At 46.9% G+C, this 19,845-nt stretch overlaps 1 protein-coding gene across 2 annotated transcripts in view; it reads right to left on the bottom strand.

The window, feature by feature from the left end:
- Asator (tau-tubulin kinase asator) overlaps positions 1-19,580 on the bottom strand; it is a 234,409-nt gene extending 214,829 nt beyond the window's left edge. For both annotated transcript variants that reach the window (XM_077664608.1, XM_077664607.1), the window contains exon 1: positions 18,553-19,580. In XM_077664608.1, the coding sequence (XP_077520734.1) occupies positions 18,553-18,560 (8 nt within the window). In that variant the 5' untranslated portion in view covers positions 18,561-19,580. The remainder of the gene's footprint in view (positions 1-18,552) is intronic.
- Between the last annotated feature and the right edge of the window lie 265 nt (positions 19,581-19,845).

Genomic DNA, 19,845 nt, shown 5'->3' with positions numbered 1-19,845 from the left:
TCTTTCAAGCACCGCAATGGAGCGATTTACTTCCATCTAGACTTCCAAATGCACAAACCCTTTCATGTTGTGTTCCCCGACAAGAAAACAAAAAGGAAGTACATCTACGGCCAAAATACCAATTAGAGATTGTACAAAGAGGGCCAGTTCATTTTATTTTCGGGAAATATCAAGGTACCGACCGTCGTCAATACAATCACCGAGAACAAAATTCTCATGTCAAGGGGTATTTGCGAACTGGTTAGTCGTGAAGGATCGCTGTCCGCCTCTTGTTTTCCGCCCGTGGGTATCCGCTGTTCGCTTCAAGAGTTCGATGTGAAACTCCAAGATAGAATGTTTTTGTTGGGGCTACCACAATAAATTATTTAGTATAACTCGCTCTCGCCCAACGATATTCGATGGCAGAGCGGCTACCCTGGTGAGGCGGCTGTCTCGCGTTGGAACCCCCACCCAGAAAAGTTTTCTTCAACTGTGAAGTTTTCGGGAATGCTGCTTGCTTTCCTTTAGTCAAGATTTGGACGGAAATTTATCTGGCGAGGCTTGGCGATGCGATGAAATTAAAAGCAGCATCTGACGATAGCAGAAAAGAAAAAGACGCAGGGGCTTTTTTTTCACAGTGAGAACAGGAGCGGTGAAGAATATTTATGCGAAAAATATGACACATTGATTGGGCGTACATGCTTGGGATGAGGCTTTCGCTCTTGCTTCAAGTTGCTCGCGTGGTCTAGATGAATAGGGATTGTCGTGTGCGCATGCTTCTCGTTTTCCTCGCCCCGTTGATGACCTTGACGTAGACGTTGACGATGACGTAGACTTGATTATAGTTCAAGAAAGGTAGCCTGTACACAGCTCCTGGAAAGCGTTGATCAGGCATTCAGTCTAACATTGATTCCATTGTTCTGCAGCTTGTTCGGCGACTTTCGCGTGGCTCACGTGCCATCGAACAAGCTGTGCAACGAGCCAACGAATGGCAAAGAAGAATTACCAGTTAAACGCCTTCCAGGCGTTATCTACAAGACACCTTGCGTGTACTGTAGCCATGCGTATGTCTGTGAGACACATAAAAGATCATCAACACGGTGACAAAAACTGCAAGCATGCGCTCGCAGTTTTCCCACACGACAATGACCACAAGACTGACAGGGGCTATCATATGTAAAGAAAAGAACCTGACGACCGAACTCCTGCTTGAGTACCTAATCATCTAGACCACGCGAGTAACTCGAAACAAGAATGAAGGCCTCATCCCCAGCATGTACGCCCGACTATTGCGTCATATTCTTCGCTAATAAATTGTCCATCACTCCTGTCCTGTTTGTGGTGAAAAAAACACCACCAGTGCAGGTTCCGAAACGTTTTCTTTTCTTTTCCACTATTGTCAGAGGGTACTTCTTCATTTCATAGCTTTCGATTGTAGCCGTATGGCTTCACTTGGTTGGATGCTAATGAGTAATCATTTCTTTACTATTTGATAGGAATGTACGCGTTCATCTTAAATCTGTTTGCCCTGGGCAGCCAGACATTGTCATTCGGAACATTCGTTGCCATACTCATTGTATTTAAATATTACATGGATTTCAATATTTCAAAATGATTGACCGCATTGATTACGTCAACCAATTTCCAAGTTTCATTCATTTGTCGTTATAAAAAAATTCAAATTAATATCTGAATTATTTTTTTCCAAGAACGATAAAAAAATGGCATATGTTATCCTCTGGCCTATTCAAACCCTTACTGCAGAGAAGTTGAAACAAGAGCTCTGATCGGTTTTGTAGATCGGTTAAGTTTCTTGTGCCATGCATTCTATAATGCGCTTCACCCCATTTGCCTTTTGCAGAGTTGGGTTGTTACAGCTGTTGTGCATGCCGAGATTGTTTTCGTCGTGCGTCGTAAAATATACGCCTTTATTCCTAGGGGTCGAGAAATTCGTGCATATTTTGTTTCTTCAATTTCTTCAATCGAATGTCTTACAGTGCGGCAACCTTTAGGGGGTGATCTATTGTACCAGATTAGTCCGTAATGCAATTGCACTATATGCTCGTAGATAAAACAAATGAGCCATTGGCAATCAGACGTGCCACATCACCGCTTATGCGATCAGACTTAAACTTGAAAAAACCAGTCACAACATACAAGGGACAAGAGAACGATGAACGACTTTTCGCGCCACAACGGCTGGGCTATCAACTGAGATTTATAAGAAATGACATAGTCCCAGCAAGGCCAGCAGAGCATGCCCGACAGCAGCATCATAAATCACAGCGCACAGATCACGTCTACCGTGATCGACCTGAAAAAAAAAATCGTTCTCGAATAAGCGCACCGAGGTTACGCTAATGCAATCATGGCCAGACAAACTGATATGGTGTGCTTCCAAGATTTCTCGCTCTTGCTTTCCCTTGACTCAACCAAGAATCATTACATTGCTGAACAGTGGATAAAACCTACATTCATTGCAATGGCGCGGCAAGTTGGCACTGTCATCGGACCCCAGGGAGGAGTGGTGCAAGTTGTTTTGTTTCGCATAGTGCCAAACTTTCGCATAGTGTCAAGAAATGCAACGGAGACCGCCTGAAAGTGTTCTTTTCAGCAAAAACACAATGTCGGTTGCACTCTCAGAGCCATCATCACGGAGACTGGTTCATGGCAGGAGATAGTGAGCCAATTTCTTCAGCAACAGTTGACGGCCCTCTCTGTGCAGGAACCTTTCAGCGTGGCCAGCTCGGCTGCGATTGTTGACGCACTTATTAGCGGTATTGCTGGTGCCAACATGGCCTTTTCAGTTGACAATAAGGACCTCTTCTACAGCATTCCCTACGATATACTCTTTGTTGCTATGCGTAAACTTATTGATCATTGCAGTCCTGTGAACTTTCAGAACGCATGTCGCATGTCGATTGATACCTTTTTGGAGTTAACTTTTTACCTGTCATCAACCGTTGTTGAACTCAAAGGCTCCTTGTTCCTTCAGAAAAGTTTAATACGTATTGGCTCTAGCGTTGTTTCAGTGCTTTCTCAGATTTTTAGCAGAACTTGACAGAACGCTTCAAGAATTACTTCATGACAAGCGTGTGTGCAAAGGTTTTAGGTACATGAACAATTTTTTAGTACTTTTAGACCTTTTACCTAATGATAATCTGCCTGATGCAATAGACGATGTTTTGACTGTTTTTATAGCTTCTTAACGCGCTCTTTATTTCACTCATGAACCCCCTAACAATAATTCTATCGTGTTCCTAGAACTGTAACTAACTTTCTTTGAAGATGGCCATTTATGCTGGAAGTTTTTACCTAGAAGCAAGAAAGCTCTGTTACCTTTCGGTTCTGGACACACAAAGATTGTAAAGAAAAGAATTTTGATGAATTGTGTCCGCAATGCAATTGAAAAAAGCTGTCACCACGCTATCAGAAGTAGCCTTGACAATTAATTCCAACGTTTGGAAGTCACGGGGTTCCCTAAGCCTCTTTTGAAAGCAGTGGGTGAATCGCTGCTTCAGAAGCTCAAGAAAAACGTACGAAGCGGGCTGATGTTGGAGCTTCTGAACGCAAGAAACTCGAGGTCATGCCGTACGTGCGTAAAGTGAGCCACAGCATTAAAAATGTTGCGGCCAGGCAGGGAGTGAGTGTGCTGTTTTCTGCCCCTTGCAAGCTTTCGGGACGGTGCTCGCGCATTTCTCGAGGCAGGGAAAGGAACCATGCTTGCACAACGCAGCACGAGAACCGTTTCACGGCGTGTGTCGCTCAGGTCGTGTACAAGTTCCCCCTCACATGCGAGAGAGTATGCATATGACAAACTGGTCGGTGTATTAATGACCGGCTGCGTGAGCACCATTCCCCCCTGGGGTCTGATGACGGTGGCAACTTTCCGCGCCATTGCAATGAATGTAGGTGTTATCCACTGTTCAGCGATGTAATGATTCTTGGTAGAGGCAAGGGAAAGCAAGAGCGAGAAATCTTAGAAGCATACCATATCACTTTGTCTGGCCATGATTGCATTAGCGTAACCTCAGTGCGCTTACTTGAGAAGGATTTTGCTTTTTTAGGCCGGTAACGGTAGATGTGTATCTTATACGGTAGATGTGTGCCCTACGCTCGGTGATTTGTGATGAGGCTGTTGCGCATGCTCTGCTGGCCTTGCTGGGACTATGTTATGTCTAATAAATCTCAGCTTATAGTCCAGTCGTTGTGGCGTGAACACTCCTTCCCTGGTCCCTTGTCATTTGTGAATGTTTTTTTTCCAAGTTACAATGTACCAACTGTCCCGCATTTCAATCCTTCGACAACACTGAGATGATGTGAATCTCTTAGAGACAAAAATGGCGCAAATTCAATCTTATGAGTAAACCTTGGGAAGCGCTTCTCTTGTGCTTTTTCATGGGGGCATCACTGCTTGCTCAGTTTAGATTTTGTATACTTGTGGCCGTTTCGAGTTTTTCTTTAATGCTATATTTAACTGACAAGCCCAGATTAGAGTCTTGAATTTTTTAATCGATTGCAATTTTCCTCCATGAACACATCAGAAACCTTAGTCAGCTGCCGTTCAAGCACACATATAGTAAGAGCCCCGACGAAGAAGTCGCGGTGCAAAGCCGTTTGGCGGTGCAATGATCGGGAATTGTCGCAAGCGGCGGTCACGCACCTGCGACACGAGCACGATTCAATGCGTGTAAGCCTTTTTGCGTCCGCTAACTAGTCGCGCGATTGAATCACACACTGACTGGAGCACCGACAACTTTTGGCACCGCTCCACACGCAGGGGCTTCACCAAATGCATTGTTTAGAACGACCACTGATGGTCAAATTAAAAAAGAAAACTGGAAAGCTTTTAAACGCCTTCTATCGCACGACAAAGTTACTGCACTTATTGTTCACCTAAGCGCAGCCGCATGGCGTCAGATGAATTTAAGAAAACTTTCTTAAACCAGCAGTGTTTCAGTAAGCTAAATAAGCGTACTGCTTCGTCGCGCAAATCTGGCAGCGCCGCCTCATCAGACAGTCGCTGCACAAGGTGTGCGATTTTCCTACACATTTTCCCAACGATTGCCTGCACTCAGGAGTGCTGAGGTTGTGATACATTAGTGCCATTGGCAAAGTTTGTGGAGAGCCCGGAAGTGGCACATATCGTCCGAGCAACACGGGTTATAACACCAGCTTTATTCTAGGATATAATCTTACTTGAAAGTACCTTCATGAATTTTTTTTGCAAGAGACCTCTAAGCGAAAAAAGGTTGCGTAAAAACAAATTTCGAACGTATTGTAATAATTTCAAATTTTGTATTTTTGTCCCATAAGAAGATACTAAAACGAATGCTTTCTAAATATGCTTGGAGCATAATTCGAACATTCTTACAGATATGTCAAAAGTACAGCTTTTGCATGTTTAGTATAATTATTATGCAATAAAAGATATTAGGTATATACATTAAATACCCTGTATTACATTATATAGCTTGAGACACATTCTTGGTTTCCATCTCCACTTGTTGGAAGTCTGTTTTTCGGCTATATTTTTGGAGTTTAGGAATGACTGCGTATAGTGAGACGAACTGGAAACTGCAGCAAAGTTTTCCCCCAAAATGTCTGCCTGTTCTTTATGCATGTTTATGTGCCAGCTGTTGCGAAGAAAGGAATTGTGAACGGTGAGAAGGCGCCATTTAATTTTTGAACCTGCTCCCACATTTTTGTTAATGCCATATGACTGTTTATGGAACAAACATAACTTTACTATGAGGCTTTCTCTGCACTGCGACGGCTGTACCTAGCTTTGGCTCTTGCCTTTTTAAAATGTGTGAGGTTCTCTTGTGTTGAGTACCTACAAAATTTACCCCAAGCTCTGTTTTTTAGTTTTTTTTCTTTTTTCGCAGTCCTTTGTCCACCACACTTTGTGGTTTTTTCGCACCACTCCTGAAGACTGAAGAATAGGTAAATGTGCGGCAGTTATGATGCAATTCTTGAAATTTTCATTTATTTGATCAATGCACAGATTTTCTAAAAAAATGTTTTCCAATGTGACTTTTGCTCTAAAATTTTGCAGTCTGTTAAATGAAGCTTCTAAAGTCGCGCCTTGGTTGGGGGGATTTCCGGTGGTGATGTTAAACTGATTAATGCAGGAAGGTGATCGCTGCCATATGGGTTGTCAATGACATCGCATTTAAAATCGTTAAAAACAAAAGGCGAGCAAAAAAAAAACAAATCTAGGGAGCTCATTTTCCCACTGCTTGGGAGAACAGTAAGCGTGTTTGCCCGTGTTCAAGAAGCAGGCATTGTTGCCGAGAATAAAATCTTCTATAATGCAGCCTCTGACGCCCGTTTGTTCAGTTCCCCCAAAAAAGGAGTGAGCATTAAAATCCCCAAATAAGAAATATGGCTCCGGCAGTTGTATTAAATGTCTTTCTAATTCGTGGAGTGTGGCGCTTAAGTGTGGTTCAATGTATATGGAACATATTTTTATGGTTTAAAAATGAAGGACGGTGAGAGCAGCTGCCTCATAAGAGGTTGTTAGTCGGTTTTCTGAGTTGCAACACCACCCTGGACCACAACAGCAGCGCCTCCAGAGAGCCTGCTTGTGTTCTCTCGGTCGCAGCGCAAGAGTTGGTACTTTTTGAGAATATTTTTTTTTCTCTTGTCCTAAGTTGGTCTCCTTGTGAGAGAGTGATAACGGAGAGAATGAGGTTAAAATATCTGTTATGTCAGAGTAGTTGTTCAAAACTCCACGAAAGTTCCATTGAACTACATTACCCTTGTTTGCCATGTTTGTAGACTAGTTGGGGATAAGGTTTTAAAACTATGTTGGTGGGTCTTTTAGTTATAGGGACTTTGTCCCTTTATTTACGCTCGAGAGAGCTTTGCCGCCGCTGCACTGGGAGTGAGGGAGCAGTTGTGTCTATCAGCTCACGAGAGTTGCTGGAGGACCGCGGCGAAGCCGCGGGTGTGTGTGTTTCAGGCATCTTCCGACGTGGGGAAGTTCCGCGGGATGCCGACCCTTGGACCGGCGCTACCTGCTTTGGCAATGACAGGGCAGCTTTCGCTGGCCCTGCCTGGGGCGTGGATGGCCCTGCCTGGGGCGTGGATGGCCCTGCCATAGGCTCTGTGAAAGCGTCCTTGGCAGGTGCCGGAGTGCTGTGTGATGCTACGCTCCCGCGCACCGCATCTTTGTTTTGCTGTGAAGGAAAATGTGTTTGTAAGCGCAAAACGCCTTCTCGCTTATTTAAATGAAATGTTTGTCTTCGTATTTATAGTGATTATCTCTTTTTCTTTCTTCCAGGACGGACATGCCCTGGCGTATGCAACATGGTCTCCTTCACAGTTTGCGCAGCGCGCGGCTTCGTCACATTCATCAGAATGGTGATCCTTCGAAGCGTATTTTGCGCAATTTTTTTGACCGCGGCAAATCTGTGAGCCGTGGCTGAACTTTTGACATTTGAAACATCTACGAGGGTTGGTTATGCATAGTCTTACATTAACTTTCAAATATCTCACGTCGATTGTGTAGGGCAATGTGATGGTGTTGAACCTGAGGATCAAGTGTTTTGTGTCTATTTCCTCATTGTCCTTCCGGATCTTGATTCGACGGACATCTATGACGTCTTGGACGCTGAGCCCTTCGGGCATTTCCTTTTCGGTGTTGTATACAAAATCAGTTTCGGATATCACGCCCCTGACAGTTTTCAGTGGATGGGTAGTCACGGAGACAGGGATTTTCCCCGTGGACGATAGGCTTGATAGCTTAGAGGATTGGACGTTGTCCCGCAGTTCGAGCAATAAATCGCCGCTGGCAATTTTTTATCCCTTGTAGCCAATGCCCAAGGTTTCTGTGAAGCACTTCGATACAAGGAAGGGGGATATTATTCTTGCCTCCTTATCTTCTGGTTCACTGTGGATTACATGATATTTGGGGAAAGTTACGTTTCTTTTTTAAAAAGTTTTCTGCCTCGTTCCGTCCTTTTTTGAGAGGGCGATCTGGTTTTGATAGTAGGGGAGGCATAAAAAATTTAGTTTTTCGGTCATGGTGCCAGCCATACACCACGGGGTCCAACAAGGGGACGGGACAGGAACTTGAAAGCTAGTCGTGCCCACTCTGGCCAGTTTTACACCTCAACTATAACCAAATATGACGCAACGCAAGGTTAACCCTCGCTGCCAGGAGAAAAGGGAAATCTAAGAAGTGAATAGGAGACAGGAGTGTTGTGGGAAAGAAGATAAGAAAATGAAAGATGAAAGGGAGGGTAAGAAAAGGCGACTGCCGATTTCCCCCGGTCGGGTCAGGCCGCAGGTGCCGTCTACAGGAAGTTGGGGCCAAATTGGTGTGCTGCCTTCGCCGAGGGGCCTTAAATGTCCTAAAGCTCGACATCAGCTCGGATGAGCGTCACACTAGCTGCAGCCAATGGGAGGAGAGCGTTCCGCCAGCTGCAGGCGAATGGATAAGTGCAAGAAAAGAAGTAGCACGCACATGCCGAAGCCAGAAAAGATAGGCGAAGGATGAGTGCAACGAAGGTACATGCAGTGCAGCAAGCGGGGAAATCATGGATTGATCGACAGACTTTATTTTAAATAGGATGGCTCAGTGGCCTAGTTACTGGGAGAGGATATTGGGGGCAGGGGGAGGTCATATGCGGCGGTCAACGCCGGTAGCGCGCACTAGTATAGGAGCGTGTTGTGGTGCCAGGAGAGTTCCGGTGGATAGTTCAATCCTGTAGGACGTTAGCACAAAATACGAGACATTAACAAGAAAGGTGGACAGGACATCCGGCGTAATGTGTTTGCGATGATTCGTTTAGTGCGACACACTCTCATTAAAGGTGACCGATGGTCGGGCTCGCGCCTGTATCGCGACCACCACATATATGACGACGCTGGTGCTTCAACAGATTCCTAAGCCGAACAATGTGCACAAAGAGCTGAAGAGCACCGCAAAAGAAGATAGCGTCAAAGTGAATCAACCGATCAAGTGGGTACAGCGACGCGGCAGATCAGCTAAGGGATGCGGAAACAGAAGAGGAGCGAGAAAAAAGTGGCGAATGATGGAGTCGCTGAAAGACGTGTAGTAGTGATGCGAGTTCTAGCTATTTCAGAGGGAGCGACGGTTCAAATCGCAGTGACCACCTCAGGCGGCTTACAGGAAGAGGAAATCCGAGGAGCGACTGCAAGAACATTAGGGTGAAACTGAAATTGGCGAGCTTATAAGAAGTCAAACAAAGATAAATGAAGCTAAACAGGGGCAAACGGGCTGGTGCACATTAATTTCATTTATCTTAACCTGGTAAATCTAAGACCAATTATTTTGGACGAAAAGCTGACCACTCCTGCCTCTTTGTGTCGTAAAGTTTCGTTCATGACACGGAAACGTTCCGCTCTCTTCCGCCATAATTATGATGCTGTGACAAGCCAGGCTTCACCTACGGTGACTTCGAACGTACAGCGGCTCGAAGCCGAAACACTACTCATTATGAGAACAAGCATGTCCGCTGGATTCGCCTTCAGTATCACAGGTTGGCAACTCCTGACCACCGTGTATACGAGAAACCAGTGTGCATCCTTAGCTCCGTCCATATATGCCCCCGCAAACCGACATATGAGCAAAATAAAAGAAAAACGAAAAACGCACGACAGACGCGCTTCTCAAGAGGTGAACGAACACCAGCCCTCGGCCCTGTCGCAAGGCCAGTTCCAAAGCGGAGACGTCATTTGTTTCTGTCAATCGAGCAGCAAGCGCGGCCGGCTCCTGTCGACAGCTCTGGTCGCGGCTGGACTCCAGCGTCTTCGCTCACGCGCACGAGACCGCCGCTACTACCTTTTTTCTTGTCCTTAGGGTTGTCGCTACCTGGGCTCCATCTGAGCAAATGACGCGCTCGTGAGAAACCACGTTGCTTGGCTTTCCTCGAATTGTTGAGAAACGCTAGTCTCTGGCACGCGCACAGAAAAGGGGGTTGGGGGGTGGGGAGGGGGTCTTCTAACGGGCGCATCTGAACGCTGCTGCCGTGAGAAAGTTACGCGTTGAGACTTTCGGACAGTTCGGCTTCACAGAATTAAAATTCTAAATTGCTGCAATGAAGTGCTCACTTAAAGAGAAAATGTTGAAGAAAGAAACCAGTTTTTCAGTCGTGCCGCGACACGCTAATGGGAAGTGAAAAAATTAGACGTGCAATAAATTCGGACAACAATCTGACAAAGACCCCAGGATTTCTGCAGTTTATCACAAGCATGCTCACAGAGCAAAATGTTCCAGGTGCAAACTGCGGACAATCGTCGCTAGCAAATACCTGGTGGCACTTTACTTACAACCTGACTGACTTCGTTCCTTGAGGCGACTTCACAGCAGGCATTGCTTTTACCCATGACCTCTTCACCGTGATGAAAGCCCAGGACGCGTGAGCGGTAGCAGAAACCCATAGCTGTTCAGACCAGGCTGATGAAAATAAAAAGAAAACGGAGTGATCATGGACACCTACGACTTTGTCATGGCACGTAGTGTGTACCTAGCACTTAAGTGTGTAGGTGTTGTGTCTGCTTCGCCGCCTAGTTCTGTTCATGGGCCTTTTGCTTTAACTACTTAGCTGTTCGTACGTTTCAAATGAATAGCGTGCGCTAACAGGGCGAGCACAGGAAACTTGGAGAACTTTTGCGCTTCTCTCGTCTTCTCCAAATTTCCTGTCTTCGTCCTGTTAGCGCACGCTATTCAATTGAAATGTACCAACTATCCCGGCAGAAAGTTTTCCTACGTTTACTCCGATTTTTGTTGACGTATATTTTCTCATAAATGAGTGTTAATTATATCAGATGGTCTTTCTTCAGGAAGGAGGCATAAATGGCACGCCTTTCGAAACAAAGCTGTAACTGAGGGCCGTGTGCATCTCCACTTTGCTTCCAGTCTGTGCTTAATGCGCCGCAAGAATTATAATAAATGCTCAATAGAGTAAATTGCTGGGCTTGGGGAAAAAAATCAAAATGCGTCCCAAAAGCCCGCATGCCCAAAGCAAGAGGATAGGAAGAAGATTGAAGCGCTCGCCTATTTCCACAAGACGTCACATGGGCTGAAAAAAGTGCCTCAAAAATTTGGCGTCACTTCGGTGTTTTTTTGCCCCGCGAAAACTCTCCGGTTTGTACGCCCAAATCTCTGGTGGCCAGCAGCAGACTGGCGCTTGCACCTCTAAGCACCAGACAAAGTTCACCACGCGCGCAGTGGGGGTGGTTTACTCCATCCCATTGTCCTGCGGCAAAATATATATTGGGCAAGAGGGGCGTGCCTAAATGAACGTCTAAGGCTGCATCAAACTACTTTGGACTCGGCCACGGGAAGCAATTTAGCCTTGCATGTCAAGGACTGCCACTGTTGTCCTCTGTTTCACCTGGTCAATATTATAGGTCGGGGGAAGTCGAAAAGTCAGCGCAAGCTGATAGAATCGTTTTTAATCAGGAAAAATAAGCAAATATGCGCAAGCCACCCTTCCATCATAACCACTGAAACAGATTGTCAGTTCTTATCACACTACAGTTTCCCTCACCTTGTCCAAAGTGTGCGAGTGCGCAGGAAGTATGTATAAATGTGGCTGAATTTCTCGCAATAATAAAACAGTTTTAAGGCAAGCGGTCCTTGTTCTTGTCCTGCGTCCGTTTCGCTGGTTCCACCATTGTGTATAATGAATGCAGTCCAGCAAAGTACGGTACTTCGCTTTGCTAACATTGTATTGATCGGAATAACTAGAGTGAGACGCAGAATGTGGCAATAGTTTTCGGGGTACAGGCCGCATCTTGCAACAATAGTTTTAGCAATTCAATCTTTTGCTCACATCCGCACCTTCCAAAATCGGAGGCGGCGACTTATATTACTTGTTCAACCGACGGTCATGACAAGTACAGTGATCGTGGCAATCACCATAAAAAGGTGAGACCATGACCACATACGTGTCAGCCAGACTCAGCAGGGAAAAAAAAAACTAAAGTGCTCATTTTGCATTTTCCGGTTGGCTTTTTAGTTTCCTCTTTTCCTGTAACTTTGTCATCAGCATTTTAATCTTGAGGGACGCTTTCCTCCAAGTTTAATATTTAGGGGTTCTTTTCAAGAGAACTCAGAACAGGGCATGTGTTCTATTCCCGTGATTCAGTTTTAGCGTTCTTTCTTAAGACGCAGAAGACGATGAGAAGCCTCCTAGAAAAGAATCGGAAGCGTGAATTAGCTCGACTGGAGGTGCACAAAACAAGAGCATATTTGCGCAACACTGTTCCAGAAATGGAGCTCACATATAGCTAACGAATGACTCCGAAACCGCGCCTCCGCCGCAGGAGGACCACAAAGCCGCGGCATCGCGAATCCGCCGAATCAGCAGCGCTGCTCTTCTTAAACGAGAAACAGGAGTTCCTACTGCCGACGACTGCGATTTCTCCTGGCTTCGTGGGGTTCCTAGAGTTCTGTGTATTGCATGCGCAGCGCGTGAAGGCGCTGCCGACGACTCACGAAGCTGGAAAACAAAGCACCAGGTCACCGACCATGCTCCCTTCCTGTGAAAAACAACGCTGCCAGGCATTCCATCACTCGCTCCGTCAGACGGCGGAAACTCCCCTGCTTCAGCTGCGAAGGTGTTGTCATCGCGCCCTTGCTCTGTGTTTCTCCCACTTCTCGCTACTCCGAGAATCCAGGAACTCTTCTGCTGAGCCTCTACAAAAGCCTTTCCCAGCGCATGCAGGCCAGACTGGACGCTGCTTGACCAATCAATCGTGCACGGGAACATGGATTATCGCTAACAACGGGGGAGGGATCTAATTTGGCTAAGCATTGCCGATCCTGCAGTGACTGTCGGCCACAGCTCAATGAGATTAGAGTTCTGGGCAAGAGTCGCAATTCAGGCGCACGTGAAGTTATGGAAGCCTATTTCATAGAGAAAAGAGGAGATGCATGCATCAGTTATTCTTCGATTGTAGTGTACAATACTGAGGTCGCCTTCCTCGTTAAGACGATGTAAGTTCTGGCCTTGGTGTGCTACAAATTGTCACATGCTGTACCCTTTCGCAGCGCATGATCGAAGTGCATTCTTTTTCCTTCAAATATGTGATGTGTCAGTTGAATAATATCAGTTGCAAGTTTGCGCTCGTCCGGTACACTATCTTGTGTGTGTGCTGTTCGGCTTTCTATCTATTTTGCATTGTCGTCCACAACTGCTGGCAATTATCTTCCTGCTATCCTCGTTCAATGCGGTTGTTCGCTGCTGTTGTTGAGTGATTCTCCCTCGGTGTCGATGCATAGCGCCATGCCCACATCAGCCTTCTATTCCCAATTGCGCGTTCACCTCTTGGGACACTATCGCTACCAACCGGCAAAGGTCCGCGAAGCGTGCTCAGGCACTGGCCGCCATATGCAATTGCCCTGGCTATGCGAGCCACTCAAACGTGCGTTTTAAAATAAAATTTCCTCTCTTTTCGCAAGCAAACAAGCGATGGCCTGTGGGTTGGCGTCCTTTGAATAACTGCAGTTGCTGATTGATGTCTGCCGCTATTTTGGTACAAAAACACTCTCGATACACGGCTATATAGCAAGTTATTATGAGATAATGAAAAAGCAAAACTCATGAAATGCGTGGCGTTTGTTTCCCGCCACTCGACAGTGGCATCCAGACGGAAAGGAATTGCGTCATTCCCGCCTGAATTCATGTGAATGACGGCGTACATTTGCCTCCAGCATCCGTGACCAAAAGACTGCGTCAGTGTAGTCCCTTTGCCGTTAGAGGGTGGTAATTTACCCCCCCCCCCCTTCTAACTTTCTCTCTTTAGTTTTTCTTGGGAGTCTCTGTAAACGCGCCCATGTTTTGTGACCTCCTAAGTGCATAAAACTAATATTCCCGCCGTTAAAGGCAGTGCTATTGCTCATTGCACGTTTTCGCATGAAGCTTCTGCCTCACTATTCCGTAGATGCGCATCAAAAGTGTTCCCAAGCGCATAGCCAGCCCCAGAAGTGGTGCAAGAAGATCATCAAAAAGAGGCAGACGAAAGAAGGGCGGTAGCGGAAGCAACGGATATGCATGTTTCCTGTTGTATACACCTCTTTTCAAGCACACTGTGCTCATATACAAAACTACACTCTCATTACACAGAATTGTTTTATTCACCTATTTGTCTACTCAGTCATTGAGACAGTGGCTTATTGCATGTGATCAAATAAACAACTGCGGTTCATTCTTTTTGTGTACATCGGAATTTATTTCGTTTATGTCTATCTCTTCTCAGGGGCTGATGATTCAAAACAACTTTAAGTGTGAGCGAATATGTTAAAATTGTCAAAATCTTTCAACTGCAAGTTCACTTTTTCGATGGCAGTTAGGAATAAGCCCAGCATCACAGCCGCCTTCTTTCCTGACTCAAGCTAATTAATCGTCGATGTGAGCTCCGCATCGTACAGCGCAGTGTCCACAGGCGACGCCTGCTGCTTAATCCTTGCGCTTGCCTGGCGTCACACGCTAGCTGTGTCCGCTACTGGACTTGTTGCCGGTCTCCCTTAGGTAAGCATGAAGGTGCATGCCTGGACTAATAAATCCATTCCTGTTATATAGTTCTATGCCCGTGCAGCACAAGGAAAGCTTTCTTCATACCATGCAGGGGTACAGTTATCACTTTCACAACGCAGACAGCAGCTACGGTCGCAGACGTTCGTAACCTTATTACGGGCATTCCCTTTGGTTCTCGACGTCTGCGTAAATTCGCAGCAATAGCACTCACAATCAAACAGCAAATAGCACTCTCAAAGCAGGCGCTTGGTCCACAGAGCTTGAGCTACAAAGTCTGACGAGTTAGGCTGCCAGACTTAGTGGCGTAACTCGCTATGAGCTCATAAGCGCGAAACTACCCTAAATTCGAACAACGCAAATCATTATAAAAATTGCGCAGCGCTCAGCTGAGTCTGCAAAGCAGCATGCAGTCGACTATGCCAAGCTTCGATTTTCAATTTATTGTCCCGTTTAATGAACGGTCATTCAGAACCCCTTCACTAATTTTTAAGTGCAAGTTAGTGGCCCTTGGAAAATGCTTACACATAACGTGGTGAGTGCCCCGTGTGGCGTTCTGTGTGATTGCGTGTTTAGGTCACAAGTATACCTTCTCTAAGTGAGAACGATGGATGGCGCTGAGAGCCGGATGTGCAATCCAGACCCCCTGCCGAGCGAAGGAAAACAGCGACGTACTCCGGCAGGGGCCGAACTCGAGCTGCGCCGATGGAGCCTTAAGCACATTCATGCTTTAAAAAAAATCCTTGCGTGACAAATACCACCCAAAAAATTACTCTCCGCGGTCCTATAAAGTATTGAAATCTTAACTGTGTCGGAGATGAAATTGGAGCACGCTGTTCAAGAAGCTAACCTTAGAGAAACAAATTTCCATCTTTTTGGAATGAGACGCAACACTTTTGCTAAGTTCAACTTAATTTCTGTCTACAAATGAGCGTGTGCACAACGATAAAGAGCGTTGCGTTTTTAGACAAGCAGCGTTAACTTACATTCAAGTTGAAGAAGCTTTTGAGGAAAATGTTTTGGTTTGTTTCATTCACTATGGCAGCGCACAAGATACGTTGTAAACGAAACCGCACCAGAAAAAAATAGAAGCTGCAGCCAGAACTGTAAATTTGTCTGCTTTGTGAATATTCCCAACAAAGCACATGTGTAGGAGTCGAACTTATGAGTCATTTGAACACATGAGAACGCAGCTAATCTTAATGGGATGATGTCTAAAGGAAGAAGAGAAAATTCATGCCTCATTAAAACTTCTTTTTGGACGAGTCGCTGCTCGCCGAACATGTAAAAAGTTTTAGTCCAAACAGACCCAGACCCCAACAAAGGCGGCACGGCCAGGGTCGTCTTTCTCGTCGTCTGTGTCAGCGCTACACATTGTGCAAGAACGGCACATCATGTTGACACAGAACTTAGTGCGTAATCAAATCGTGTCCGGAATTAGGACTAACTGCCCATGCGTTCATTGTTGAACAACGCGAGAAAAGAGGACACACGAACGAAATTAAACAGAACAAGTGTCCCGTCTTCCCGCGCTCTTTACCAATGGATCAGTACCAACTTGCCCAAATAGCAGCCTTAATTGCCTGATTGCGATAAAGGAATCCCCTTCGAGCATTAATTACACACAGGAGAAAGTAATAATAGGGGAAAGTCTAATTAGTACCTTATTTTATGGCAACACGCGGGCTATGCGAGTTCATAGGCCATTTCAATAGTTCTCTCAAAACAAAATGAGATACCCAGTGGCTTCGCATCCTATCAAGGTGTCAACCAAGGTTATATTTGACGGCTGCAGTGAGCAGTAATAGTCGAGAGAAGTGCCACATGTGTGTGCATTGTGCGCAAAGAAAAATTAAATGGGGAAAAAAAGAACGTTTGTTACAGCCCTTTGAATTCAGAGCTGTATTTATGCTCGTCATGATCATCAGCAGCAGCCTGACTATGCCACTGCAGTGCAAAGGCTCTCCCATATCTCTCCAATTAACGCTGTCTTGTGCCACTTGCGGCCACCTCATCTCCACAAACTTCGTAAAATTATCTGCCCACCTTTCTGCCGCCTTTGCTGCGCTTTCGTTCTCCTGGAATCCAGTCCGTTACCCTTAACCACCATTGAGCATCTTGCCTTCGCATTACTTGACATGCTAATGGTCCGCAATCGGTGCTTACTACTCCTCTTTGCCAGTGCTTAAGTGCTTCGCTAAAAGAATAAAATGCCAGTGGAAGATGTGGTAGCCCGACATCCTTTATGCATACGGAAACAATTCGTGTTAGATAAAAGCAGCGGCACCAGATGGAAGCGTTTTGACGCAGAAAAATGTTGCTGTTTTGTCCTTAAACTATTCGCATACTTATGTGCGTTTAATAGTTTGGATAAACTAGTGCTGCTTTTCTGAAGCACCCAACGTCGGATGAAGAAAGCCAGGTGGCTCCGGTATAAATACAGTTTGTACTACAAGGAGGCAACGCTGTTTCGTTCAACATAAGCGTCTGTCATTCCCCTGATAGGATGAGGAGCAATACAAAAATGCTAGGCGCCCACTGCTTTTCAAGAACGCAGGGCTCGCGCTTGTATATTGTTTTGGATAAGCGCGCTCCCTATATTTGTGCAAATTGAATTGTATCGTCATGAGATTGTTTCTAGGCGTTAAGAATATTGTTTGTTTCTATTTATCGCACATCGTGTTTGAACTCTGGAGACCCGCAGTATCGCGGAAACAAAAAAAAAAATCAAAAGAGTGAAAATTTCGTCTGCGTTTTGCACATTCTGCATCGATTTAGCTCCAGCTTAGAGCGGCCAAATATGCGGTAGCAACTACCTTCGACAAATTTGAAGGAACTGCTGGTCCCTTGGTCTCCGCTCCCCTAGGGGAGCGTCGTGGGCGCCGTTGCATCAAAGGTATTCTGCTCTGTACTCTGAAGGGTAGCGGGCAAAGACCGATCCTCGTCTCCGAAATCTAAGAGCGCAGCGAACGGTGCGCAAGATCAAACAGCGCCAAAACCGGTAATCCATATATTGTGCAAAGAGCATACAATGTGCGCTCGTTTCGCACTAACTGCAGCAGGCGGCCAGCAGAGATTCTTCACAACGACCACCATCAGCGACGTAAAACAAGTGAGAGGGGCACAAAAGAGAAGCTAGAAATTACGCTGGAGAGAGAGCGTCGCAAGTATGCACGTACGGTGCCAAGCTTGTTTTCGCACCGCTTCCCTTGGCACGTGCTCCCTTTTCCATCTTGTTATTCAAAGACGGGGCTGGGCATTACATGGACGGTGGTTTTTCCCTACATCTTGAGGTCTTGCTTATTTCGGCGCACTGAACCGTAGGTACAGGCTCGGCAAGCACTTTTGATTATGTTTTAGTTGCTGAGTATAGTACGCTGCAGGCGAACACATCATCATAAGCGAGCGTGCATATCTGCGTGCTTAAAAACCTCCTGTCTTTGTCACTTCCGGGCCATCGCCAGTCACTTATGCAGGGCCTTTCGCGGCATGCTACGTTTCTGCATGCCTAGTCTCCACCTGCTCAACCAGGCAACAGAAACTAGCCGACACCGTCTTGATACCGAGCGCAGCTAGGAATTTTTTCCTGTTGTTAATATTGACAGCATGCGATCGATTGAAAATTAATGATGCCTTCTTTCCTTTTCTTTCTTTTGACACTGTACAGGTAACTCCCATCACCTATCTTGTGCAGTGCTTTTTGTATTGGAGGAAAAATGTAAGAGCCGACAGCGCGATAGCTACCCTCTTAAGATAGCTCGCAAGCGGGTTGGGAACGGGTCACAGGTGTAGATGGATATGAATCTGCTGCCAGACGCACGCAGCATGCAGTTATTTCCGACGTGGAAAGTATCTGATCGGTTCGTGTGCTTCAAAATGAGTGCCTTGTTCGTGCCTTTACGTCACGATATATATAAAAATGCAAAGTGTGTTTTAGCCCAGAACGCGACACGGACACTAAAGATATACAGGTAAAGGGTTTGCCTATGAGTGATATTGGAGCAGAGAGGCGGACACAGAATGCTCGACAGAAGCAAGCTTGAAATAGACATCCACTCACAGCTTCATTCCGCCCTGTGCTGGAGCGGCGTCGGGACAATCCTGCTGCTGCTGGCCCGGGCTCAGGCACCTGGCATGCCTGGAGCGCCAGGGTGCTTCCGACGGTCGCACTGGCACGGCTGGGCACTGGCGGCGCCGCACCCACGGAGTAGCCACGCACGGAGTAGCCACGAGGCCGGCTAGACACTTCTCTCGAGCTAGGAGAAAGCCCCGAGAAACCGCTGCCTCTCCAGTGGTGCGACCAGCAGGATCCGTCGCAGCACGGGGATTCCTTGACGCTGACACGACAGGTGGTCACGAGCACTCACTTCTGAAAAACCGTAAGAAATGTCGACTTCGGTCCATCGGAGGTTGGTACTCGACAAAGGCAGCTAAGGCGGTAGAGCGCTGGCCCGAATCGATGTGATGAAATGAAGAGTTTTACTCTCTGGGGAATGGAACCGTCGTCACGAAATACACTTTTTGGAGCGAAAACTGCTTATCGGAGAGCAGAGGTGCTCTAAAAGGAAACGCCATGAAGATGACGATTTGGCAGTGTGGAAAGCCGAAACAAGATGTGGAAGCTGCAAGGGATCCAGACTATTGTCGCCACGCCACGAAGTCGGGCTTAGAGAGGGGCCTTGGTGAATTTTGTTGAGAAACACTTTCTGTTACAGCACTACGCTCCGTCCGCTGCCACGCAGGCGCTCTCTCAGACAAGTCCCGCATGCGTAGGCGCTGCGGTGAGGCCCCACCGCGGCAGAAGGGGTCTGCAGCACGCTTACAGGTGACCGCGGTAGGCGTCGTGGCGAAACTGGGGTGCAACGTGTAAGATGACTCCGGCGCGACGGCTCCCTCGGCGGCCGTGGCGTTTGTCCGACTCGCGAGTTGTTTGGACTTCTCAGGAGAGGGCGGCCCCGTGTCTGGTCGAAGAGGAGAGGGTTCGCTCGCGGCTCCCAGGCAGGGTCGACGACTGACGGACCCCGCGGCTCAAAAGCCGCAGGCGGGCGTCAGCTGACTTTTTGCACGCTGCCCCAAACGCGCCGAACCGAGGGTCGCCCAGAAGCTTGGCTGGAGAGTCGGCGGGGGTAGCGGGAGCGAGGGGAAGACTAGAAAGCGGCGCGTCGCTAAAAATGGCCGCAGCGCGATCCGAACGGCACCTTCCACTCCCCTTCGGACTGGGCCCCCTCCTAGCCGGGCGACGGCGGACGGGGCTTCCTGAAACTGCCGCACAGAGAGACGCATAGACCTCCCCATCCCCCGCCTTTCAGTGTCCGCTACCTCGACTCACGGCCTTCGAGGTTCCTTTCAACGC

Source organism: Amblyomma americanum, chromosome 5 (assembly GCF_052857255.1).
Source record: "Amblyomma americanum isolate KBUSLIRL-KWMA chromosome 5, ASM5285725v1, whole genome shotgun sequence".
Lineage (NCBI taxonomy): Eukaryota > Metazoa > Arthropoda > Arachnida > Ixodida > Ixodidae > Amblyomma > Amblyomma americanum.
Note: the sequence above shows the minus strand (reverse complement) of the source record. Positions and strands in the feature narration are given on the sequence as shown.